This window comes from Doryrhamphus excisus, linkage group LG10, assembly GCF_037039965.1.
Source record: "Doryrhamphus excisus strain RoL-2023G ecotype Guam linkage group LG10, RoL_Dexc_Guam_v1.1, whole genome shotgun sequence".
In the NCBI taxonomy this organism is placed as follows: Eukaryota; Metazoa; Chordata; class Actinopteri; order Syngnathiformes; family Syngnathidae; genus Doryrhamphus; species Doryrhamphus excisus.
The window spans coordinates 12,074,568-12,101,365 of record NC_136366.1 but is presented as its reverse complement, the minus strand read 5'-3'; the positions used below and the strand labels follow the sequence as shown (position 1 = coordinate 12,101,365).

At 41.5% G+C, this 26,798-nt stretch overlaps 1 protein-coding gene across 3 annotated transcripts in view; it reads left to right on the top strand.

The window, feature by feature from the left end:
* ggt1b (gamma-glutamyltransferase 1b) overlaps positions 1 to 25,528 on the top strand; it is a 51,537-nt gene extending 26,009 nt beyond the window's left edge. For 2 of the 3 annotated variants that reach the window (XM_058052064.2, XM_078794130.1), the window contains exons 3-18: positions 57 to 141; positions 10,002 to 10,146; positions 12,743 to 12,785; positions 13,143 to 13,206; positions 14,612 to 14,806; positions 17,134 to 17,264; positions 17,360 to 17,449; positions 18,265 to 18,457; positions 18,534 to 18,694; positions 19,602 to 19,751; positions 21,821 to 21,957; positions 22,154 to 22,341; positions 22,406 to 22,533; positions 22,622 to 22,734; positions 24,004 to 24,117; positions 25,085 to 25,528. In XM_058052064.2, coding sequence (XP_057908047.2) covers positions 134 to 141; positions 10,002 to 10,146; positions 12,743 to 12,785; positions 13,143 to 13,206; positions 14,612 to 14,806; positions 17,134 to 17,264; positions 17,360 to 17,449; positions 18,265 to 18,457; positions 18,534 to 18,694; positions 19,602 to 19,751; positions 21,821 to 21,957; positions 22,154 to 22,341; positions 22,406 to 22,533; positions 22,622 to 22,734; positions 24,004 to 24,117; positions 25,085 to 25,231 — 2,007 coding nt within the window. In that variant the 5' untranslated portion in view covers positions 57 to 133 and the 3' untranslated portion in view covers positions 25,232 to 25,528. Of the gene's footprint in view, positions 1 to 56; positions 142 to 5,975; positions 5,987 to 10,001; positions 10,147 to 12,742; positions 12,786 to 13,142; positions 13,207 to 14,611; positions 14,807 to 17,133; positions 17,265 to 17,359; positions 17,450 to 18,264; positions 18,458 to 18,533; positions 18,695 to 19,601; positions 19,752 to 21,820; positions 21,958 to 22,153; positions 22,342 to 22,405; positions 22,534 to 22,621; positions 22,735 to 24,003; positions 24,118 to 25,084 lie in introns of those variants that run through there. The other variant, XM_078794131.1, reaches the window with a different exon arrangement.
* Positions 25,529 to 26,798: the final 1,270 nt, after the last annotated feature.

The following is a 26,798-nucleotide window of genomic DNA, read 5'->3' as shown; positions in this document are numbered from 1 at the left end:
TGGCTATTTTAAGAATTTTGTTTCAACATTTTTTTCACCATATTATTTGATTGCAGGAGATTAAGAAGACAAATGGCAAAACTTTCGGCTATGGCAGTTTGCAGGGAACTTGCGGCAACGTCTGTTCCGAGGAATGCGTCGGTGAGTAGTCGGCGCCAGAGGTGAGCCACTTCACTGAGACGGATTTGTCAAATAATTTTCAGATGACAAAAAAAACTTTTGCCTACATCAGTGAATACCTTTCCCCAACTCTATTAGTGAGAAAACATTGAAAGACAAGTGAAATGTAGTATTGTTGCCACTAGGGGACGGTAATGTTACATAGATGAGACATGAGTCAGCCATGGCATGTCGGGCATGACATAATTGGAATTCCAGTTCGCCTCCCGTTCCGTGTGGAAGTGGTAAGGTTTTGGCTTCTTTCTTTGACCCTTCTTCCCCACTGTGGTTAAAACGAATTCTTGAGTTTAGAACAAGTCAATTGAAAAGGCTAGCTAGTTAGCTCGGTAGCTCTCTTATGCCCCTGCACTGATCCCGTAGCGGTTAAAACGGGTTTAGAGTCAAAACAAGTTTTCTATGAGGTCAGTATGAAAATATTCCATTTATTAATATTGAATCCTAGTTTGTGGTTGGGTTTGGAACCAATTAATCGTGATAAACAAGGGACGACACTTGCACAACCCACAGGAGTTGCTACAAATTGGCAGTAATTTATTTTAAATGACTGTAAATGCAAAGTTATTCATTCATTCATTTTGCACCGCTTATCCTCATGAGGGTCGTGGGGGGTGCTGGAGCCTATCCCAGCTGTCTTTGGGTGAATTAGAGGTGTCATGAGATTGTGGCACCCCTTTCTGTGCGTTCACCTCATGTGTACTTCCTCCATTGCATAAGAAATGCTGCTCTTCAATACAGTTGAAAATACATCATTTCCAGAAATGCTGCTAACATTTCACACACAGTATGAAGTATCTGAAAAAATGAAATATGACATTCATTCATTCATTTTCGACAGCTTATCCTCACATTGGTCATGGGGATGCTGGAACCTATCCCAGCTGTTTTTGGGCGAATTACAGGTGTCATGAGATTGTGGCACCCCTTTCTGTGCGTTCACATTATGTGTACTTCCTCCATTGCATAAGAAATGCTGCTCTTCAATACAGTTGAAAATACATCATTTCTAGAAATGCTGCTAACATTTCACAGACAGTATGAAGTATCTGAAAAAATGAAATATGACATTCATTCATTCATTCATTTTCTACCGCTTATCCTCACATTGGTCATGGGGATGCTGGAGCCTATCCCAGCTGTCTTTGGGCAAATTAGAGGGGTCATGAGATTGTGGCACCCCTTTCTGTGCGTTCACATTATGTGTACTTCCTCCATTGCATAAGAAATGCTGCAGTTGAAAATACATCATTTCCAGAAATGCTGCTAACATTTCACAGACAGTATGAAATATCTGAAAAAATGAAATATGACATTCATTCATTCATTCATTCATTTTCTACCGCTTCATATTCTACCGCTATCTTTGGGCGAGAGGCGAGGTACACCCAGGACTGGTGGCCAGCCAATCACAGGGCACATATAGACAAACAACCATTCACACTCACATTCATACCTATGGACAATTTGGAGTGGCCAATTAACCTAGCATGTTTTTGGAATGGGGGAGGAAACCGGAGTACCCAGAGAAAACCCACGCATGCACGGGGAGAACATGCAAACTCCACATAGAGATGGCAGAGGGTGGAATTGAACTCGGGTCTCCTAGCTGTGAGGCCTGCGTGCTAACCACTCGAACACCGTGCAGCCTAAATAATGCAGTGTCTACAATAAAACGAAAACAAAGCACGACACTAATTATGCATCTACAAAAATGCCCTCCATGGCAGCAGCTGCACGTCTTCAAGCCAGTCACGTCTGCTCCACTGGCGTGCCACGACTCACCAGCCAGTCAGGAGAAGGCTGCTACCGGCATCCCCCCCCTTCCTTATTGGACTTTCCCTTTGCCAAAGTAAACAGTGATAAGATTAGAATTGCTCACAGATGATTATGTTAGCCCTGTGGCCAGTTTATCTTAAGCCAGCCCATCTTTTCCTAAAACAGATAAGTGCAGTGATAACAGTGATGGCTGCCAAGTGTGTGATTTACAGTCACTTGGTTTATTTGGTGTCTTCCCCTTTGTGGGCGCTACGTACTTTGAATATGAATGCTTTGTTTTTGTATACCAGTGGAGCGCCGGCTACATATAAATGTAAACTACACATGGATTCATGCAGCATGGTGCCTTCTGATTTATTTGTCTTATTAGGAGAAGTCCTTCCAAATATTTCTGGCTGCTTTTCCTTTGTCTGATATTACAGCGTTCGATGTTATCTTCTTAAAACTGTGCACCACACGCCCACGCTGACCAATTGGAAGGAATTTGCATACTCCTGCCAGCACCCCTGGTGCCATGTGACTTGACCTTTTTACCATTGAAGTGAAAGACAGCAAGTAAACAGTCACTTTGCCATTGGGATAGTTCTTCACTTCGGACTGCATTTAAAATGGCGTTGCTGTTAGACGTTAGAGCAGCATCACCATCTATTGCTGACTGATGGGTAGTTGTTGGCAGAGCTTTATTTTTTAAGATGTGTAGCAAAGCCTTGTGATAAGCATACTCGGTGGGTCAGACGCAGTATCATGTCCATGAAGGAGGAAGGTTTCCCCTTCATGAGGACATGAAAACTAGAGGTCTACACGGCTGTGCTTTTCCTTGGCCACCCCACCCCACAGCCGTGGCACGACAGCCATAGCCGTCCACAGCCGTGGTGAGATTTTGCGCCGAACAAGCGCAAAAATTAAATTACCTCTTTTCAGCTCAACATAGTATAAATTGTGTGAAAAAGATGATATAAGGAAGGATTATGGACAATATAGGTGACCTTTCAAGAAACAAATGAGGCTATCAATATTTTTTTATATTAGTTTTCCATAGCCGTGGCCACAGCCGTGGCCATGTTCTGGAGATTTTCTCAGCCCGCCCCGCCCCGTTAGCCGAGGAGTCCGGCCAGCCGCTCCGTGTAGACCTCTAATGAAAACCCAAATGACCATTTGATTCAAACCAACCTTTTCCCTATTTAGTCATTCAAATGTTGAAGCCTTTGTCTGCCATGGTGCATATGCTAATATCAATGTGTATTTCAAGGATCCTCACCCTTTTAGGACACTGCAGGTCTCGAGCCAGACCCAGCAGCAGCTCGTGTGAAATTGGGTCCACCAGGTTGAGAAAAGCTGCGTTCTTGTACAAAATGTCATTGAGCGATGTCCCCTGGAGCCCCAAGTCCTGGGAGGAGAAGAAGGATAAAAAGATTGACTCTCAATGAACGGTTCAGCTTACATTTAAGTGACATGAGAGGCAGTTTAACCACTTTGTGCGTTCACATTATGTGTACTTCCTCCATTGCATAAGAAATTCTGCTCTACAGTTAAAATAAATCATTTCCAGAAATGCTGCTAACATTTCACAGACAGTATGAAATATCTGAAAAAATGGAATATGACATTCATTCATTCATTCATTTTCTACCGCTTATCCTCACGAGGGTTGCGGGGGGGGTTTAGAATTTAGAATTAGAGGTGTCATGAGATTGTGGCACCACTTTGTGTGCGTTCACATTATGTGTACTTCCTCCATTACATAAGAAATGCTGCTCTTCAATACAGTTGAAAATACATCCTTTCCAGAAATGCTGCTAACATTTCACAGACAGTATGAAATATCTGAAAAAATTAAATACGACATTCATTCATTCATTCATTTTCTACCGCTTATCCTCACGAGGGTCGCGTAGGTGCTGGAGCCTATCCCAGCTGACTTCGGGCGAGAGGCGGGGTACACGCTAGACTGGTCGCCAGCCAATCACAGGGCACATATAGACAAACAACCATTCACACTCACATTCATACCTATGGACAATTTGGAGTGGCCAATTAACCTAGCATGTTTTTGGAATGTGGGAGGAAACCGGAGTACCCGGAGAAAACCCACGCATGCACAGGGAGAACACAGAGATGGCAGAGGGTGGAATTGAACCCTGGTCTCCTAGCTGTGAGGTCTGCGCACTAACCACTAAACCGCCGTGCCGCCCCTCTATCCATATATTCAAATATATATTGAAATGCCACTGTAAACGTAAACACAGAAACAGAGCTTATCTGACTCACAGATATGCCCATATAAGGTAGTCCACCCCTCTGTCACATCACAAATGAGCAGGTTGACCACGCCTTTTGAAACAGAGTATTTTGAGCCATCCCAAACTTCTTTCAGGGCTCACTTCCTAATGCACAAAACTCATTATCTGAGCTTTTGGCGTCGTTAAACAAGAGAATACAACATTCTAACTACATTTATAGGTCAGAAAAGTCAAAAAAGCACAAAAACAATTTGCAGTCGCCAATTAACCTTGCATGTTTTTGGAATGTGGGAGGAAACCGGAGTACCCGGAGAAAACCCATGCATGCACAAGGAGAACACGCAAACCCCCACACAGAGATGGCAGAGGGTAGAATTGAACTCGGGTCTCCTAGCTGTGAGGCCTGTGTGCTAACCACTCACCACCGTTTTATTATCATTATATATTATCATAACATTAGTGGTGACTCGGGAATTTTTTTTTTAATTGAACATTTTTTAAATGAATGTTAAAAGCAGTGTGTTTGAAAATAGAGCGGTGGTCCCGGGATGTCATCTACTGTGATGTACTGAACGAATAATGTGCTAAAATGTGAAAAGACTTTGTCTTTGATACCCTGAAACAATTAATAATAATATCAGTCATGTCGAGGAGAACATGTAATTCAAACCCAGAAGCAGGACACATCTCCAGGGTGCTGGAGGCATTTGCATCAGCACTTTATCTGTAACGCCGGCTAATTTATGCTAAAACTATACAACTCCAAGTCATAGAGCTGAAGATCTAATAGAGGCTGCGCAAATAGAGTCTAATAATGCAGACTATATCATCCAGGCTGGAGGTCGAGGTTATGTAATTTATGCTTGGTGTGCTCTGACAGACTGAACGCCAACAGGCATGTCGAGGGGAAAACTCCCATCAGCGTTTTCTCCTCCTCCGGCTTCTGACTTGATTTATTACACTGGACCTCAGTGGGAGTCCCTGATGCTGGGCTTTCCTTTTAGGCCAGCACCTCCTCCAGTAATCCTCATGTGGATGCAGACTGTTGTGTTGTGATGATTTGATCTATGCGGCTACAGCACACATAAACAAATCAAATTCTAAGGATTAATTTGACCTTAAATGCATCAAATATTTCCCGTTTGTACACATCTCTGGGCTCAGATCTAACTGGGAAAAGTCCCTATGAATGTAATTTGGAATCAGAAGTGTCTGGTTCTGAATTACAGAACCTCTCCTCATTCATTTGAATCCAATTAGCGACATTGCCGAGTGTGACCAATCCAGGCCGCTGTCAAAGTTCTTCACTGGCTTTTAATTGCATCTGAGATGTAATAAAACACGGCGTTTTTTATGCTGTAAACATTAAAACCTGCAGCCTCACATTAATTTAGCAAGAACGCAATCGGTGCACAGTATTTAGTGAAGTGAACCCATTATTCACTCACACACCGGCGGTGGTATTCTACATCTGTAGCCACAGCTGCTCTGGGGTAGACTGATGGAAACATGGATACCACTCCTCGCATACGGCTTCTCCGACCGCCACCAAACATTCAATCCAACCGCCGACCTTCCAGTTTCTCGAAGACCAGCTCTACCGCCGGAACCACTGCTGCCCTAAGTGCATAACTGTGAGAACTGAATTTCCGCACAGTATAATTAATAACATATATAAATAATAACAGAAAATAAGACTCATGCTTGTGTGTGTGTTGATATATATGTGTTCCTTAGGGGACCTGAAAAAGCGGCGGACAGGAAATGACATCGGGTGTTTCACCATTGCGTGGGTTAGTAGCCCGTGTTTTAAATTTTTTTTATCATGGGTTATTGTGCTTGTTGTTAGATTATTCAAAAAGCAGTCTGTTGTCATGGTGATCAAGTCTGGTGCTTGTGTGTCTCACTGGACATTACCCTAGTAGCACCTTGTGTTGAATACTGTACTACATTTCTTCAACATCTTTGAATCTGCCTTTTGAATACCTTATATTTGTATTTTAGTTAATATGTGTCACATGGGGCTGCATGGCGGGAGAGTGGTTAGCTCGCAGACCTCACAGCTAGGACCCGAGTTCAATCCCACCCTCGGCTATCTCTGTGTGGAGTTTGGTACTCCGGTTTCCCAGGTTAATTGGCGACTCCAAATTGTCCATAGGTATGAATGTGAGTGTGAATGGTTGTTTGTCTATATGTGCCCTGTGATTGGCTGGCCACCAGTCCGCCCCAAGACAGCTGGGATAGGCTCCAGCACCCACCGCGACCCTCAATGAATGATTGAATGTGTCACATGATCATGGACAAATTTGACACTGATATCAACCAATATCAAATTTTTATATATATATCGGTACCCTACTAATAATAGGTCATATTGAACCATGAAACAGAATGATTCATTAACCGATTTTGGAAAAAAAGATAAGATAAATGTGAAATTTGAAGCGCAAAGTGTGTATATGTATTTTTAAAATTGTTAAAAAGTACAGAACCTATAAATTGACACCCAACTCCACGGATGACTGTCAAGAATTCCTCATGAATATACATATTTAATTAAATATCCAATAATATCCACCGTGTGCGATACAGCAGCCAACCTCTCGTACTTTTCTGTATCACTGCACATTGGTTACTCGGTGTGCATGTTCCAACTAAACTGAGACCGATACTGATTGTTATCTCGCTAATGAATATATTGAAGATTCCACACTAAATTACGTTAATAACCCCGAGGGTGCTTAACTGCAATTGAGAGATGTTATTGGTTGCATAATGTGAAAGAAATATGTTCCATCATCTCTTGGTGATTATCTCCAAATCCTCCCACCTCTCCAGAGAGGAAAACACTGCTGAAGATGAACAACAACACGACACTTATTGCTTCTTTTCAATCTTAAAGGATAATTAGATGCTTGACTCCCTGCTGTAATGTCACATAATAGATGATGAACTGTGACCGTGAAAAGGATGCTGGTCAATTTTGTTCAGATTCTGAACCTTTTTTTTGTGTTTTATCTTTAAGGAAATTAAAAAATTGTCACAGGATTAAAAAAAAAGAAAAGATAGATATTCCTCTCTTATGAGTCACTGCATGAAGGCTGTAATGTACCGTATAAGGGCATTGGTCAGCAAATCTTAGAGGAAGTTTTTCCATGAGTCACATTCCTTCAGCTTGATGCAAATAATCAACACAAACCCCACTGAGATTCATCCACACTTACTACACACCCTTCTGCAGAATGCTTTCCACAGCCCCTATACAGATGGGCCGGAAGTTAGATCTTTTTTTCTATACCGGGGAGTTGTCTTGATCAGAAGTGCTCCCCCGTCAGAGCATCCTGACTGTCTCCCCCCCCTCCACCCCCAGCTTTGATCAGTGCAAAGCTACCAAGAGGAAGTGGAAAGCTCAAGCTGAGCTCTAAAAACGGCGCTCACTCTCGCCTCTCTCTAGTCAGGGTAAATCCCCCTCCAGAAAGTGCGGATTAAACCGCGGAAAAGTGTTACACAATCGTGGATATCAGATAAGAGCCAGAAAACCTGTAGTACCTCCAGTTAGTTTAGGCAGATAAGAGATGCATGGGGAACAAAGACATGGCGCCGTGTGTGTGTATATTTATATATATATTTTTTTCATTTTAAATCCTTTCCTCACCAGAACTACTGTGAACAAAAAAAGGGATAATAACATGCAGTTCTATTTTGACCCTTTTATATCCTAAAGCTCACTAACTCTTGTTTTCCTCCCCATGGTTTATTCTTTATGTAGGGCTCTATAAAAACTGCTTTATTTTTACCTTTTAAACATATTCCACCAGCTTAGAGTGTGTGCTTTTTGGTTTAGTGAATAAAATCTCTTTTAATTAAATGCAAAAAAAAAAACCGTCTGTAATCTATTGGGATGTCAACCACATTGATACAACATCTTCTGTAATGGCCATGCTTTAGATTAAGGAATATACAGTTATACTTTATATACTCCCTCATTCAATGGGAATGTACCAAATGTTCCATACCGACAACACCATTTTGAATACATCCCTTTCCAACATTATATTACTATTATTATTATTATTCAAAAAGAACATACCACCTTCATAACGCATTGCTTCAGTTCTAAAGCATCATGGAATGAATCAGTGATCTTTTGAAAGTCGGTATTTTGATTGGCTGCCACAGGGGAGTTGTTGGCGCGTCATTCTTCCGGCAACGTGCAGTTGAACGCAATATGCTGCTACGTGTCTGGGAGGAATTATTTTATTGCACTGATGTTGGCCGTGCTGCAGGTAATGGCCACATTGAACACTGGTGAGACAGGAAATAAAACTGGATTGAATACTTCAATACTGGATTGTGACTTGCCTGGAGTTTCCTCAATCAAATATTGCGTCATAAAAAATTTTTTTGCATGTAGTCAGTGTAATTTTGACGAATATTACTATTCCATAATAGAGAAGGAAAGGATAAGGAATGTGTGGTCGTAACTGTAGTACACTGGGTTCATAGATAGTTTTTTCAGTCATAAAACGAATGAATAATAAACACATAAACCATTACGAATTGACAGAAACATTGTAAAGTAACGAAGTACAGGATGTATGTTCAATAATACCAATCATTACAGAACTTGAAGATGTCACTTTGACCTTTTCAAATGATTTTAAAAAGGATTTGTGTGTGTCTTTTTGTCTTTTACAGTATACTGTATATGGAGTGAAGCCAACAAAATAGATGATTAGACCCTAGTCTAATGGTAATGGTAATGGTAATGGTAATGGTAATGGTTTTATTTCATTTGAACATGCATCAGATTACAATTGAGTGCATCCCATAATCAGTTCCCAGTTCCACATGTCGAAAAGGAGTAAACAGAAGCAAAGCTTATTAAATCCTACCCCTCCATCTGGTACTTTTACAATCAGTAACTGTTACATTTGTTCACTTCCTGCTTTCCATAATACAGTTTAAGGTTTTTTTTTTGTTGTTTTTTAATAATGCTCCTTGTACCGAAGTACGAGGTGATATGACCATCCAATGACATAATGTGTACCATAGTAAGTGTCAATATAGTGATATATATAGCCCATCATGACTGGTTCAAGACTCTTCATCCTTGTATTTAGCAAACATCAACTGCTTGTATTGTTTCTTGAATTGGCTCATCGTTGTGCATTGTTTGAGGTCCTTACTCAATCCATTCCATAGTTTGATTCCACATACTGAAATGCTATGGCTTTTTAACGTAGTCCTAGCATAGAAGTGTTTCAAATGTACTTCTTCCCTGAGATCATATTTCTCCTCTCTTGTAGAGAAGTATTGGATGACATGTTTAGCTAATTGGTTGTTTTTAGCCTTATGCATTATTTTAGCTGTTTGAAGATGAACTATATCAGCAAGTTGAAGTAGTTGTGATTTTAGAAATAAGGAGTTAGTATGTTCTCTGTAGGTGGCATTATGAATTATCCTTACTGACCTTTTTTGCAGTACATTTAGTGAGTGAAGATTGCTTTTATAATTATTACCTGGAGATTTAGCTTGAAAGTCTCATAAAGTAGCGATGAACAAATGACACAATAATATTTAGATTGACATCTCCTGAGAGGTATTAATGTAACAATATGTTTATTATTGGTAGACTGTAGATTGCACATCGTCTTACTGACAGTTGCTTGGAGGTAAAATAGAAGGAACACCTCCATATGACGTGTTCCAGTGCAACTAGTGTAATTGGACTAACAAAAGCCAAACGTGTAAGAGTTCGAGAGTAAAGTAAGCCGAAAAGTAAACATGTCTTACCTTCCTCAACAGTTTGAGCACCTCCGCCGCCTTCTCCGCCCTCTGTTCCCGGAGATGCTTCTGGATCTCACGGATCCAAGCCACCCGTCTAACGTATGGGCTGTTGTTGCTTTTCCGCAACATCCCCGGCAGCTTGTCCGACTTGAGCATCAACGAGGTAAACAGCAGGTCTCCTCCACCGCCACCACCACCACCGCTTCCTCCTTTGTCGCCTCTGTCGCTTTTCACCGGCGAAGTGTCATTCCTCTGTCGCCGTCTTTTGGACCATTTAGTTTCCAAATGGAGACTTCGCTGTCTGGTCAACTTGGAGCCCATCACTCCCGAGAGGACTCGTCGCTGTTTATAGTAGTAGAAGTAGTAGTTGTAGTAGTAGTAGTAGTAAATACGGTTGGAGTATACGACAAAACATCACAGTTAACTTGCAGTGAAGTGCTCACGGATCCATCCATGCTGGCTAAAGTTTAAAATGGAAAAGATGTGCGACCGGTAGCCTTTCCTCAAAGAGCACCCCACCATTCGCTAGCGCCGGAGTACACCTCTTTAGACTGGATGCTAGCAGCCAATCAGAGGAGAGCTTTCTTAAACAGATGCTGGCCTGACCTCCCTGAGCCCGGATGCCGAATATCACAACATTGGGAAATAAATGATTGCTTAATCTACAGTCATGGGAAAAATGATTGGGCCACATCTTGTTTCTTTAGTTTATTGTTAATTTTAAGTACAATTAAAGGTGACTGGATATTCCGCCTTTATTTATGCGTTATACTCAAAGTGGGCTATATTAGTAAGCAGAATAAAACACACACGATAAAGACTTATGCTAACAAAAAATAGCAAACAAAGGTTCTAAATTTAAATGCAACTCGCTCCAATTAAACCAAAAAATATATTGTAGAATATTAGAACCCCGTGCTGCATGGCGGACAAGTGGTTAGCACACAGGCCTCACCCGAGTTCAATTCCACCCTCTGTGTGGAGTTTGCATGTTCTCCTCGTGCATGCGTGGGTTTTCTCCGGGTACCCCGGTTTCCTCCCACATTCCAAAAAACATGCAAGGTTAATTGGTGACTCCAAATTGTCCATAGGTATGAATGTGAGTGTGAATGGTTGTTTGTCTATATGTGCCCTGTGATTGGCACATTACCCTGTCTGGGGTAGGTTCCAGCACTGGCTGGGATAGGCTCCAGCACCCCCGTGTCCCTCGTGAGGATAAGCGGTAGAAAATGAATTAATGAATATTAGAACCATCAGCCATTAGCGTACTGTATATTAGCGTTTTAAAAGACAAAGTTGTAGCAAATAAAGGTCTATATTTTTCACAATGATCAATTAAACTCCTTAAAAAGTGTCAGAAATTTTTGTTAAGGCCAAATAAAATAACTGGCGTTCATGGTTATCAAGCTACACATTCAGTGATAGCTAACTTAAGAAGCTAAACTTTGTCAAACCACTATCATTAGCTAACAACACATGTTATGTGGTGTAATGCTGTGTGATAAAACTGCACATTTTGAAGTGTTTTTTTTTTTATTGTGGATAGCTTTAGGCACGCCGGTGCCGAATTAATTCTAATCATGCTGTGTCTCATCATCATCTTGATATGTCATGGATGGATTATCTCAACAAAAAAGAAGTGCAGATTTATAAATATAATATAACAATATAAGATCTCTGTAAATACATTTAATGAAGATATTGTTTATCATGTTTATTATTATGGTTGTAGTTTGCCCACTGCATCATGTTGAGCACTGTTCCTAAATCAGAGGAGATGCTCATGTAGCTCAATAAGGCAACATCCACAATAATAAATATATCATTAAATGTATATATTTAATGTTTGTAAATGCAGAAACTCTTTGCTTCACAATGTGATTAATTGCTATTCCGCCACTGTTGTTTGTTTACTGTTGCCCCCGGTTTCCCTCCTCCTTTACTGAATGTGTTATGCTGTGTTGTGCAACGTCAGTGCTACGGATGTGATGGAATTACTGTGCCGCCATCTTGCATTGTGACAAACCGCTCTGTGTATTAGCACTAATAGCAACCTGATTTGTGATACTTTTAATACAGGCATGTCCATTCGCCATTCTTTACAGTAGTACAACAAAGTTAGTACTGCGTCTACTTGATGTTAAATTACATAATACTCCACGATGATTAACTATGTTTTGTCAGGTTGTAAAAGTGAATCTGCTGGCCTGGCGCAGTGTAATGTTGCTGTTTATATTAGAGGCTATGTAACAAATTGGGCACATTTATTACAGCTAACAGGCAGCAGCTGGCAAAACACTAAGAGTCAACATAACCACAGCTGGACCCATGCAGGGAGCAGCTAATACTAAATTCACGACAGAAAATAAACTATAATACTAGTAACAAGTGTTATCAGGCTCCTTTTCACACAATGCGATAGCTGAAGTGTTCGTTCTGTCGCATCCATGCAAGGTCCACCTTGAAGAATTGTTGCACTGTGATAAAACACCACAAGTTGACAGGAATGGAGTTCAAGGCCAGTCATGAGGCGCCCCTCGCCGAGCCATCCTTGAGCACTTTTCTACCCCCCCCCCTCCTCCGATTGGTGGAGCCACACAAGGGCGTTCCAACACCTGTCCCGTAGCTTGCTTGCCTTCGCCTCCCAGTTGAGAAAAATCCACCGCACCATCCTTGCTGACTTGCACCCTTTTCTTTTTTTTTTTTTGCCCGGCTCGCTTTGACCTGCTCCATTACGCTGCCCCCCCACCACATTGCAGCTCGGGCTTCTTTCTCCTCCCCTCATGGTGATCTTCTTTCCTGGTGAGGAACACTTAAATATCTATGTGCATGAAACGAAAACAGATATATCATATATTTCTAGTTCGAGACTCCTGTAGGTTCTTCTTGTTGGGCTATCGATGCAGATAAAGCATAATTCACCCAAAGGAACACCATTTCCTTTTACTTGTTTACTTTGCTGTTATTTTAAATCAACATTTCTTTGTCATCATTTGACTGTATGGATATAATATTGCGTGTTCTTTTGTTGAGCTGCATGTTTCCATGGTTATAGAAGTTCAAGTGTTTTATGGTGGAATGGGTTAAAATTTAATGCATGGTAGTTACATATTGAAGCTGCACAGTGAGTGTGTCATTTACAGTATCACCTGTTTGCAGATAGTGGCAAAGGTAGCTGCGAGAGAGAGCTGCTTGCTGAGGCCCCCGACTCCAATCAGAAAAGGTAAGATAAGTATTGGTTTGTGATTAGACTGGACATTCGGGTGTACATGTATTTTTCTGTTGATTTTGCGTTTTCTTTTCAAGCTCGTGTTTTGGCACACTTTCAAAGTGCATGATATTCTTGATGTGTTAGCACGTACTGGAACAGAACAACCTGATGCAGTACCAGCTGATAAGCTCTGCTAGAAAGCCCTTACTAACTTCAAAAAAATCTCACATAAATGAGTACAGCGGCGGCACGACCTCACAGCTAGGAGACCAGGGTTCAATTCCACCCTCGGCCATCTATGTGTGAAGTTTGCATGTTCTCCCCGTGCATGCGTGGGTTTTCTCCGGGTACGCCGGTTTCCTCCCACATTCCAAAAACATGCTAGGTTAATTGGCGACTCCAAATTGTCCATAGGTGAATGTGAGTGTGAATGGTTGTTTGTCTATATGTGCCCTGTGATTGGCTGGCGACCGGTCCAGGTTGTACCCCGCCTCTCGCCCAAAAACAGCTGGGATAGGCTCCAGCACCCCCGCCACCTTCGTGAGGAAAAGCGGTAGAAAATGAATGAATGAATGAATAATTGTTGTAGTGTCCCCCTAGTGGTGTAATAGTTCATGCTAAATGGACATTAATTTAAGAAATATACATTTTAAAAGAGCCTCACAGCTTGTAGACCCGAGTTCAATTCCACCCTCGGCCATCTCTGTGTGGAGTTTGCATATTCTCCCCGTGCATGCGTGGGTTTTCTCCGGGTACTCCGGTTTCCTCCCACATTCCAAAAACATGCTAGGTTAATTGGCGACTCCAAATTGTCCATAGGTATGAATGTGAGTGTGAATGGTTGTTTGTCTATATGTGCCCTGTGATTGGCTGGCCACCAGTCCAGGGTGTACCCCGCCTCTCGCCCAAAGACAGTTGGGATAGGCTTCAGCACCCCCCGCGACCCTTGTGAGGAAAAAGCGGTAGAAAATGAATGAATAGTAGTAGCATTAAATTTAGGGGCACACATCGAAATCAAGTTTTCTGTAGAGTTTTACTGTATTGGGGGCATCTCTGGGGTGGGTGGGGGTGTCAGACAAACGGTCAGTATCTGGTGGGACCACCATTTGCCTCAGTACAGCAAATCTTGTCCACATAGAATTTAATTGAGTTGATCAAGTTGCTAATTGTAGCTGTGGAGTGTTGCTGCACTCTTCTTCAATGACCGTGCAAAGTTTCTGGATATTGCACCTCTCGCCCAAAGACAGCTGGGATAGACTCCAGCACCCCCCGCGACCCTCATGAGGAAAAAGCGGTAGAAAATGAATGAATGAGTGACAGATTTGTTTTCTTTTTTGAAATTATTACCACTCTCCCGGTTAAGTAGCAATGAAGACATTTTATGCAACTTGTAAAGAACTTGACTTTCTCGCTACAGACAGCATCATTGCAGCCGAGCCCTCACAATGGTGAAGAAGATGGTCGCGGTGGCACTGACGCTGCTGCTCGTGGCAGCGGCAGCTACGTTTGTGGGCGTCTTCTTCGGCGTGGGGGCAAAGAAGCGCCCAAGTGAGCAAGTGTACTTAAGGGCAGCTGTGGCGGCGGATGCTGGGCCATGCTCGGTGATCGGCAGGCGAGAGCGCACACACACACACACACACACATGCCAAATGAAATTCTTTGCGACAGACACACGTGTTGTCAAGGGACTCATGCGTGCATGAGGAGAGCATATCCGTGTCACCAGTCTTCAATGTTCCTGTCTATTGTGTTCACACACTTGAACTAATGCGACCTATTTGGTAATGGTAATGGTTTTATTTCATTTGAACATGCATCAGATTACAATTGAGTGCATCCCATAATCAGTTCCCAGTTCCACATGTCCAAAAGGAGTAGGAAGAAGCAAAGCTTATTAAATCCTACCCCTCCATCTGGTACTTTTACAATCAGTAACTGTTACATTTGTTCACTTCCTGCTTTCCATAATACAGTTTAAGAGTTTTTTTTTGTTTTTTTTTAATAATGTACCTTGTACCGAAGTACGAGGTGATATGACCATCCAATGCCATAATGTGTACCATAGTAAGTGTCAATATAGTGATATATATAGCACATCATGACTGGTTCAAGACTCTTCATCCTTGTATTTAGCAAACATCAACTGCTTGTATTGTTTCTTGAATTGGCTCATCGTTGTGCATTGTTTGATTTCCTTACTCAATCCATTCCATAGTTTGATTCCACATACTGAAATGCTATGGCTTTTTAACGTAGTCCTAGCATAGAAGTGTTTCAAATGTACTTCTTCCCTGAGATCATATTTCTCCTCTCTTGTAGAGAAGTATTGGATGACATGTTTAGCTAATTGGTTGTTTTTAGCCTTATGCATTATTTTAGCTGTTTGAAGATGAACTATATCAGCAAGTTGAAGTATTTGTGATTTTAGAAATAAGGAGTTAGTATGTTCTCTGTAGGCAGCATTATTAATTATCCTTACTGACCTTTTTTGCAGTACATTTAGTGAGTGAAGATTGCTAGTTATTAGCCCATATTTCCACACAATAAGTAAGATATGGTCGAACCAGAGAGCAATAAAGAGTGTGGATGTGGAGTGATTTCTGATTGAGAACAAATTTTGCTTTGTTCAAGCTATTTCAATCTTAACTATGAATGGGGCGGGGGGATAAGTAACCCTGTTAACAAGGAATTCCAGAATGGTCGGTTTGTTGTAACAGACTGAATAAATAATTACAACTCTAAATCAACTTCTTTAATTAATTTGCATTTGATTGAGATAAATAAATATTTAATCCCCATGCAAAACATGTCTTAGAAGTCGTTGTTGGCAAGCACAGAGGTCAGAGGTCTTTGTTGCTATCAGAGTAGCACATATTTCCGGAGGAATTTCCATCCAAATCCTGAAAGTTTTGAAGCTGTTGCTTTGCTACTCGAAACTTCAGCAACACAGTTTTTCTATTTGGTTGTGAGCTACTCCTTTTTTGGGTCATTGTCAGGCTGGAAGATACAGCTACAACCCGTCTTTTGTTCTCTGGCTGAGGACAGGAGGTTCTCATCCAAGAACCAAATGTTCTCAAAAAGAGGCCAAGAGTTAAAAAGAGATGCGACTGCAAACCAGTTGAAACTGAGCATTATTATTATCTGTGTAAAGACATAATTCAGATGGTTTTAGTAGTATTGAAAATAAGTATTATCCCTTATGGTAGGTTTATTTTAACACACAAACAGATAAAGTAATTTGATTCATTTGTAGAGAAACCCTTGTTGTCTTGTTGGTCGGCAAGGTTGCACATATCTCAGGAGGGTATTTGGTCCACTCCTCTGTCCACATTCGAGGCTGTTGCCCGGAAAAAAGGGGCAAATAACAATAATAATAATAATATGTATCTGTCAACTACCATATTTTATCTCAGTCTTTTAATACTTTCCCATATTTTTCTAGTATTTTAACTGTACATCCATAGTGATGTGTGGTGGAAGACAAGAATTTCCCATATTTTCCGGAAAATGTCTCTTATTTTTAAATGTAAACGTTGACAACTATGGCTAACTAAAGATACACAAAGAGATACCCCTGCAAACTGCGACCACAATAACGACCAATCAAAAGTAAACATTAGCTTTGTAATGGCAGAATTCTGATGGTTGTAGCGGAAGATCTAAATATATCCATCAACACTTCCCCTAGGAGGATGGGACCTTTTGTCACGGTTCCATGACTTGTATGGAAAACATACTATCCAAGGATGTCCAAGCTCAGGGAAGATGCAATTGACGTGCATGCAGAGCTTCAAAATAAGCAGCGATGCATGAACCGTGCAGTCATCTGTAGCCGCACACACACACACACATATATTTACATGTTTTCTTTCAAAGCTGCGTCATTCAATCTCATGGATTACAGAAATAATAATAATCCATTTGTGCTTGTTTGGACAGTGACATGCTGAAGAAAGGAGGCTCCGCTGTCGATGCCGCCATAGCCGCCTTGCTGTGTGTGGGACTGATGAACGCTCACAGTATGGGCATTGGGGGAGGGCTTTTCATGACCATCTATAATGCGTCAACCGGTACACAGTCAATGAACTTTGCTTTTACTTTATGACTAACTCGTGTAAAAAAAATGTTGACTCGCAAACTTTCTGATGCTTGACTTGCAACGCAGGCGGAGTGGAGACCATCGACGCCAGGGAGACGGCGCCTCGTAACGCCACACAGAATATGTTTGGCAACAGCACTGATTTGTCTCAAAGAGGTATTTTGGAAGAACTCCAGTCTCCAGTTAGTGCTTTAGAAACCGGACATTGAACTACAAACTGTATTGAAGAAAAAAAATATGCGTGAAAAAAATGCATTGAGGGTCTTTTGGTTGTATTATTGTAGCTACGTAGCATCATTCATATCTACATGTCATAGCACTTTTTCCACACGAGGGTCGCGGGAGGTGCTGGAGTCTATCCCAGCTGTCTGCGGGCGAGAGGCGGGGTACACCCTGGACTGGTGGCCAGCCAATCACAGGGCACATATAGACAAACAACCATTCACACTCACATTCATACCTATGGACAATTTGGAGTAGGAATTAACCTAGCAGGTTTTTGGAATGTGGGAGGAAACCAGAGTACCCGGAGAAAACGTGCACGGGGAGAACATGCAAACTCCACACAGAGATGGCCGAGGGTGGAATTGAACCCTGGTCTCCTAGCTGTGAGGTCTGCACACTAACCACTAGTCCGCCGTATCCATATATTCAAATATATATTGAAATGCCACTGTAAACGTAAACACAGAAACAGAGCTTATCTGACTTACAGATACGCCCATATAAGGAAGTCCACACCTTTGTGACATCACAAAGGAGCAGGTTGACCAGTATTTTGAGCCATCCCAAACTTCTTTCAGGGCTCACTTCCTAATGCACAAAACTCATTATCTGAGCTTTAACACGAGAATACAACATTCTAACTACATTTATAGGTCAGAAAAGTCAAAAAAGCATAATCGGTCCCAATAAGTTATTTATGATTATAAAAAAAGATACATTTTGTTGTTTTTATTGGTTTATATTAGGTGGTTTATCCGTGGCCGTCCCGGGGGAGATCCGTGGTTACGAACTGGCCCACAAGCGTCACGGCAAACTTCCTTGGAAGGATTTGTTCCAACCCAGCATTGATCTGGCAGAAAATGGCTTTCCTTTAGGCAGGGCTCTTGCCTCTGCTCTGTCGAAACATAACAACACCATCGTCAAAGACTCAGCTTTGTGGTAAGAGTTGTCAGAAAGGCAAGCTTTGTCATTTTCAAGCAGCATTGTTGTCCATTTAAAATTCCCTGTCTTGCAGTGAGGTCTTCTGCAGGAATGGCGGCGGCGTCTTGAAAGAAAATGACACCATTAGGTTCCCCGCGCTTGCAAACACCTACAGGAAGATAGCGGAGGATGGGCCTGAAGCGTTCTACCAAGGAGAACTAGCAGAGAACCTTGTGGCGGATATTCAGGCTGCAGGTTGTATTTTTTATAGCTTAAGACACACACTTGTTTGTACATGTAATGCTACAGCGTACACCGTATAATAATGATACAGTGGAACCTTGGTTAGTGTAAACCTCGGTTAGCGGGTGTTTTGGTTAACGCAAAAAAAGTCACCTATAATATGGTATGCGTCTTGTGTTATTAATACAATGCGTGACTCCAATTATGTGGGGTTTTTGTGGGGTTTTAACACAAAACATTCTTGTTAGCTTGCTACTACATGATGCCTATGATGTCATCACTGGTCGAGTCTGTAGTTCTTTGTAAGGAACACAGTTATGCCACACGTCTATGGTAATGGTAATGGTTTTATTTCATTTGAACATGCATCAGATTACAATTGAATGCATCCCATAATCAGTTCACAGTTCCACATGTCCAAAAGGAGTAGGAAGAATTAAAGCTTATTAAATCCTACCCCTCCATCTGGTACTTTTACAATCAGTAACTGTTTAAGTTTTTTTTCATCTTTTTTTAATAATGTACCTCGTACCGAAGTAGGAGGTGATATGAGCATCCAATGACATAATGTGTACCATAGTAAGTGTCAATATAGTGATATATATAGCACATCATGACTGGTTCAAGACTCTCCATTGTGCTTTGCTTTGCATTTGATTGTGGCTGCAAAATAACCCACAATGGACCCAAAGAAAGTTGCAAGTGTGGACTTCCTATTTCCACTGTACATTTGTTTACATTAATATGTTTAGTCGTCATTGTTTAAATCAAGGCTGCTTCTTGTTGACTGGAAGACGTATAGCTCGAAAACAACATTGCCCCACTCGGTCTGTGACGTCTAATTTTAACAGCGTGACGGATTTGTATTTACAATTCCAGTCCAAGCGCATTGACAGCGTTTGTCTCTCTCCATGCATAGGCGGCATCATCACAATGGAGGATCTGAGGGATTATGTGCCCGTCTTGGATGAGAAGCCTTTGAGCGTGAACGTGGGGGAGTACACCATGGCTGTTCCCAATGCCCCCGCTAGCGGCCCTGTGCTCTCGCTGATATTAAACATCTTGAATGGTAAAGCCTTGATGCACTGTCCAAAAAAAAAAAAAAAATCTGGAAAAAAAAAAAAAACACCTTGAGTGGGTGAGGATGTGCTTTCATGTCGAGCTGCTGCCTTGCCTTTGCCAGTCACTCGCTCAAAGTAAAGACTCCACAGACTCACGGTGCAAAATGGACTCTGAAAATAACAAGCTTTGTTGCACTGAAGTTACCTAAGAGCGATTTGAACTACATATGTGTCACTGTCAATCATATAATATGCATCTTAAATGCTTATGATCGTGGTTGGAGACATGATGATGGTTATTCTGAACAGATTTAACAAGTTACATGGAAGTACATCACATGTTTACATTTCCACAATTCAAATGCCTAAAAATGAGTATGAAGTATGATATAGTTATGTATATTTGGGAGATCAAAAATAACACATTAACGGTGGTAACTAATTTATTAAATTAAAAAAAAATTGTAAATAACGCAGACTAGAGCAACCACACAGGTTATAGCGTCCTGGACTTTGGAGCGGGCGCCTTGGGTTCGAATCTCCACTAGTGAGCACCATCGGTATTCGTCAGAAAGGGCATCCGGAATTTAAAGGGCTCAAGCCAAAAAATCAGTATGCGGATCAAAAAGATCTCGAGCAAGACACAGTTATTGTAACTGTTATTACACACACATATTTATAATCCTGTCCTGTCATTTATCTTTCTGTTCATTAAATACAGTAAAAGTTGGCATATTTCGGTCATAGTTGCAAATGGTGATTAATCATGATTCAATTTTTAATCATTTTTAAAACATTTTATTATTGCTTATTATTACTTTCTGCTTTTTTTAAAAGTTTTTTTCGGTGGATGAGTGGTTAACGCACAGGCCTCACAGCTAGGAGAGGCGAGTTCAATTCCACCCTCATCTCTGTGTGGAGTTTGCATGTTCTCCCCGTGCATGCGTGGGTTTTCTCCGGGTACTCCGGTTTCCTCCCGCATTCCAAAAACATGCTAGGTTAATTAGCGACTCCAAATTGTCCATAGGTATGAATGTGAGTGTGAATGGTTGTTTGTCTATATGTGCCCTGTGATTGGCTGGCCACCGGTCCAGAATGTACCCCGCTTCTCGCCTGAAGAATGAATGAATGAATATTAGAACACCATCACACATTAGCATACTGTATGTTAGTTTTAAAAGACAAAGTTATAGCAAATAAATGTCTATATTTTTCATAATGATCAATTAAACTCCTTAAAAACTGTCAGAAATTTTTGTTAAGGCCAAATAAAATAACTGGCGTTCATCGTTATCAAGCTACGCATTCAGCGATAGCTAACTTTAGAAGCTAAACTTGGTCAAATCACTATCATTATCTAACAACAAACATAACTCATGCGTGTGTTCTGAGACAACAGGGACAACTGGGATAGGCTCCAGCACCCCGCAATCCTCGTGAGGATAAGCTGCCATACTTTGCATACCCAGGCTTAATAATATACTGTAGATTACATGATAAGCACAGGAGTAAAAAATAGATAAGTACCACAATAATAAACACATGGTTAAATGAAAACCTCTTTATTTTTGCAAGGCAATAAGAGACCACAGATTCCTTTCCGAACACCACATTCGGCAGGGACTATCTCCGCCTCAGCTCCGTTCCAGTACAGTGACAGTATCTGTGGACTAGATGACTTTCCAGTGTAATTAATTTCTTTGAAGCTTCCTCTGCTCTGACCGGCCACCCACTCACTGTGGCTCACTCGCTCATATGCTCACACACACACACACACACACACCAGCTCTAATCTGGCCAATTTAGCTCTAATTGGACACGGTCAGAGCTGCGGTAGCTTGACACAGTAGTTGGCCCACCAAAAACTTTATTCCCGCTGATGAGCTCCAACTTTTCCTGGCTGGGTTTGACAGCCGAAAAGCGTAAAAATGAGTCCCGGTCGACCTTCGTTCTGTGACTTGTCAGCTGGGAGCCCAAATAAACACACAAGGGCAAGTTGAGGTCAAATGTGTTTGAGCTGGAATTCGCCTCACCTGATTTTGATGATGAAGAATTTGAATGTTTTTTCTTTCAACAGGGTACAACTTGACGTCAGACAGCGTGGCCAGCAGTGAGAAAAAGATCCTAACTTACCACCGCGTCATCGAGGCTTTTCGCTTCGCCTACGCAAAAAGGACCTTGCTGGGAGACCCTGCGTTCCTCAACATCACTAATGTAAAGTGCCTGTCAATCATTTGATGCTCTTTCACAAGTTTTCCCAGAATGTGCTAATCAGTACATGACAGAGTAGCAGAGGTATAATATATTACTCGGATCAACTTAGAGATATTCGGATTCCAGGTGAAATTCCCTTCTCGGAACGTTTGAATTTTGAATGCACGCATAACCTCTCTCTTAATATTCTTCAAAGCTCATCGAGAACATCACCTCGCAAGCCTATGCCGACGACATCCGAGCAAAGATCACAGATGATACAACTCACCATATGAATTACTACGAACCGGAGTTCTACCTCCCTGACAACCATGGGACATCTCATCTGTCCGTGGTAGCTGAGGACGGCAGCGCCGTGGCGGCCACCAGCACCATCAACCAATTGTAGGACCTCCTTCACCACAGCTGCATTAGAAGGTCTTAATGGTTGTTGTTGTTTCTTCTTCAGTTTGGGATCCAAAGTCATGTCCAGATCAACGGGGATACTCCTCAACAACGAAATGGACGACTTCAGCTCGCCGCACATCACAAATGGCTTTGGAGTGCCTCCTTCGCCCAGCAACTTCATCAGGCCAGGTACGTGTAAATATAAATATATATATAGTATATATATATCCAGTAAATAATATTTAAAGGTAACAGGATATTGAAATTCTGTTCAAAGGGAAAAGGCCCATGTCCTCCATGTGTCCAACCATCCTCTTTGACAAAAATCACCAGGTTAAGATGGTGGTGGGAGGATCAGGTGGCACAAAGATCACCACCTCCATTGCTCAGGTAAGCCTTGGTTAACCTGTTAAGCCACGTTGATGCATTTTTTAAAAAAAAAAATATTTTATTTGGGCAAATATATGAAACATTACAGTGCATTTCTTACATCATCTTTCCATTATTTACATTTGTATTCAACTATCTGATCACAAGCCCAAAAGCTTATAAAGCTTATTTGCAAGACATAATCATGTTCATGCCACAGTCTTGTTTTCCCGTTATTATTATTATTATTGTAATATTCATTCATTCATTCATTCATTCATTTTCTACCGCTTTTCCTCACGAGGGTCACGGGGGGTGCTTGAGCCTATCCCAGCTGTCTTTTGGGCGAGAGGCGGGGTACACCCTGGACTGGTGGCCAGCCAATCACAGGGCACATATAGACAAACAACCATTCACACTCACATTCATACCTATGGACAATTTGGAGTCGCTAATTAACCTAGCATGTTTTTGGAATGTGGGAGGAAACCGGAGTACCCGGAGAAAACCCATGCATGCACGGGGAGAACATGCAAACTCCACACAGAGGGTGGAATTGAACTCGGGTCTTCTAGCTGTAAGGCCTGTGTGCTAACCACTTGACCACCATGCAGCCCGGGGTTCTAATATTCTACAATATATTTTTTGTTGTAATTGGAGAGAGTTTCATTTGAATTTAGAACCTTTGTGTGCTATTTTTTGTTAGCATAAGTCTTTATCCTGTGTGTTTTATTCTGTTTACTAGTATAGCCCACCTTAAGTATAACACATGAATAAAGGGGGAATATCCAGTCACCCTTACTTGTACTTAAAATGAACGGATGGATGGAATTGAACCCTGGTCTTCTAGCTGTGAGGTCTGCGCGCTAACCACTAGACCGCCGTGCCATTGTAATATTATCATTGTTATTATCATTATTATCATTATTGTTATAATCTTTATCATTATTACCATTATTATTGTTATTATTATCACCATTATTATAATCATCATTAATATTACCATTTTCATCATTATAGTTGTAACAATTTTTTGATTTTTTTTTAAATTATTTAATTTTACAAACTTCATTGCTTCTTGTAGAGTGCTGTATCATTCCATCTGTTGTTTTCTGAAATCCGCAGTATTTATGCTTTTATTGTCAATTTATTAGCCCACTTTTCCCCCCTAAGTGTAACATTTACATATCATTTTCTGGATTTCATGTGTCTAATCTTGTGCATTAAAAAACAAGAACTTGAGACTGTGTCTGAACAGGAGAAGTTGACATTATCATCTGTGTTTCATAGGTGATTCTGAAGGCGCTGTTCTTTGACTACGATTTGAAGAAAGCTGTGTCCGACCCGAGGCTACACAACCAGCTGAGCCCCAACTCCACTGTCGCAGAGCACGACTTCGACAAAGTGAGCAGAACAAACAGGAAGTCATGTTAATGGTCTCATAAGTATGTCTCAGATGTACCACATTAGTGTGTTGTAGACAGTCTGGGACCGTGTTGTTTTGTGTGTCTGTTGCTTTAATGCTAATGAGCTGTGTTTGTCCATTCCTGTGTTTCTTCAAGAAGCGTTGTTGTGTGTTTCTTCCACTTTCTACACATACAGTCGTCCATCGCAATATTGCTGTTTGATTATGACTCCCTGGCTCTATTGCGTTTTTTTCCCAAATTAATTAATTCATAAATAATCACTGTCTTGTGGTTTACTATAGCGTGTTATTATTCAAATAATATTGAAAGACAAAAGATATATGTGACTGCACGGTGGATGAGTGTTTAGCGCCACACAGCTAGGAGACCCGAGTTGAATTCCACCCTCAGCCATCTCTGTGTGGAGTTTGCATGTTCTCCCCGTGCATGTGTGGGTTTTCTCCGGGTACTCCGGTTTCCTCCCACATTCCAAAAACATGCTAGGTTAATTGGCCACTCCAAATTGTCCATAGGTATGAATGTGAGTGTGAATGGTTGTTTGTCTATATGTGCCCTGTGATTGGCTGGCCACCGCCTCTTGCCCGAAGACAGCTGGGATAGGCTCCAGCACCTTTTCGACCCTCGTGACTATAAGCGGTAGAAAATGAATGAATGAAAAGGTATGGGAGTTAGCCTACGGTCACACTGCAAGGAGTCAGCTATAGCATGTCCGACATGATAAAGTGAAAAGACGCTCTCCTCTCATTCTGTGTGGAAGTGGTAGTTTTATGGCTTCTTTGTCCTTCATCCCTACTCCATTTTTAAGCTAGAACATCATTGAAATGCCACTGTTGCATCATACCTCTACTATACATTTCATCCATGTGGCTAATGGTGCATGTGGCTAACGCTGCTTTACTTAGCTCCACTTCCATCCTACTTGATTCTGTTTTCTTTCTTTACAGAACATCATGGCCGGTTTGGCAAATAAGAACCACGAGACGTCGTACCTCAAGTCGACCGGAGCCGTTGTGCAGGCGGTGGTTCGTTACGACGATGGACTCCACGCTGAGTCGGACCCTCGCAAGTGGTCGTACGCCGCGGGCTACTGAGGTCACCAACACCACTCTTGCGCAGTAGATTGGAGATTGACACCAGAGACTCAACACTTGTATGTTCTGTCAATCATTTCATGAGCAGAATTATGTTTTTCTAACAAACATCTAACAACTGAAGCCTCAGGACCAAAACTAAAATGATCTGCTGTATCTTGATCACCTCGTTATGGTCAGACCATGAATGGTTAAAGCACAGCCGCCCTCGTGAACTTCTGTCCAACCATTCCTCGATATTTATGAAGACCTTTTTGTAAATCATTACTGCTGTCAAAAAGACCATTAAAATGTGACCATGTGATATCCACAGTGAACAGAACTGGACGTTTATCAGACCTTGATCAAATCTTGCTTTGGATACATTTTAAAATCCTTCAAAGTTTGGACGAAGAACGGAAATCCCCAACACTTAAATAACAAAATATTTTAAAGCTATGACATTCAAGACCGGGCGGCACGGTGGTCTAGTGGTTAGCGCACAGACCTCACAGCTAGGAGACCAGGGTTCAATTCCACCCTCGGCCATCTCTGTGTGGAGTTTGCATGTTCTCCCCGTGCATGCATGGGTTTTCTCCGGTTTCCTCCCACATTCCAAAAACATGCTAGGTTAATTGGCCACTCCAAATTGTCCATAGGTATGAATGTGAGTGTGAATGGTTGTTTGTCTATATGTGCCCTGTGATTGGCTGGCCACCAGTCCAGGGTGTACCCCGCCTCTCGCCCAAAGACAGCTGGGATAGGCTGCAGCACCCTCGCGACCCTCGTGAGGAAAAAGCGGCAGAAAATGAATGAATGAATGACATTCAAGACATGATGATCTGGAAGATCTGGGTTCAAGTCTCCGTTGGGCATACCTGCGACTTTGCGGTGTTCACAAAGTGCTCAGCCAAATGTAACGAGCATAAGATTAAGATTAAGATATGCCTTTATTCGTCCCTTAGTGGGGAAATTTGTAAAAAAAAAAAAAAAAATTTCAACAGCCACCTAGTTGGAAGCCCCGGCGTACCTCCAGTGTACCCAATATAGTACACTAAAGAACGGATGCCAAATCACACATTTTTTTTAAATACAATAGAACACCTCAGGTATTAATTAAGGCTTCCAACAACTCCAAACATCAACACTACAACAGCACCTCAAGCAATATTTACCTAATTAACATGACTTAAAATATAGACACTTTAAATTAAGATGCATCTACTCATTTACTAAATAAATAGTAGCCTAATCTTCACCCTTATCCAGACCCTCACCAAAATGTTCTTGCTTCTTTCTCATCAAATATGATCCAGCAATCCAAACAACATCTTTTAGTGCTTGATGAAAGAGAATGTGAATATTTTTCCAAAGCCCCCATAAGGCTGCCACACAACCCCTCCACCACCCCAGACTGAATAAAATCTTCACTTGTTGAGTTATTAAGAAGACAAAAAAAGTATGCAAGCAGACAATTGGAGCCTCCGAGGCCCAATTAATCCCAGTCAGTTTTTTTCCCACTGAAACTTATGCAACACAGAAATATGAAACGCTTGCGACGGTTTTAATTTCATTTCTGTGACATCAT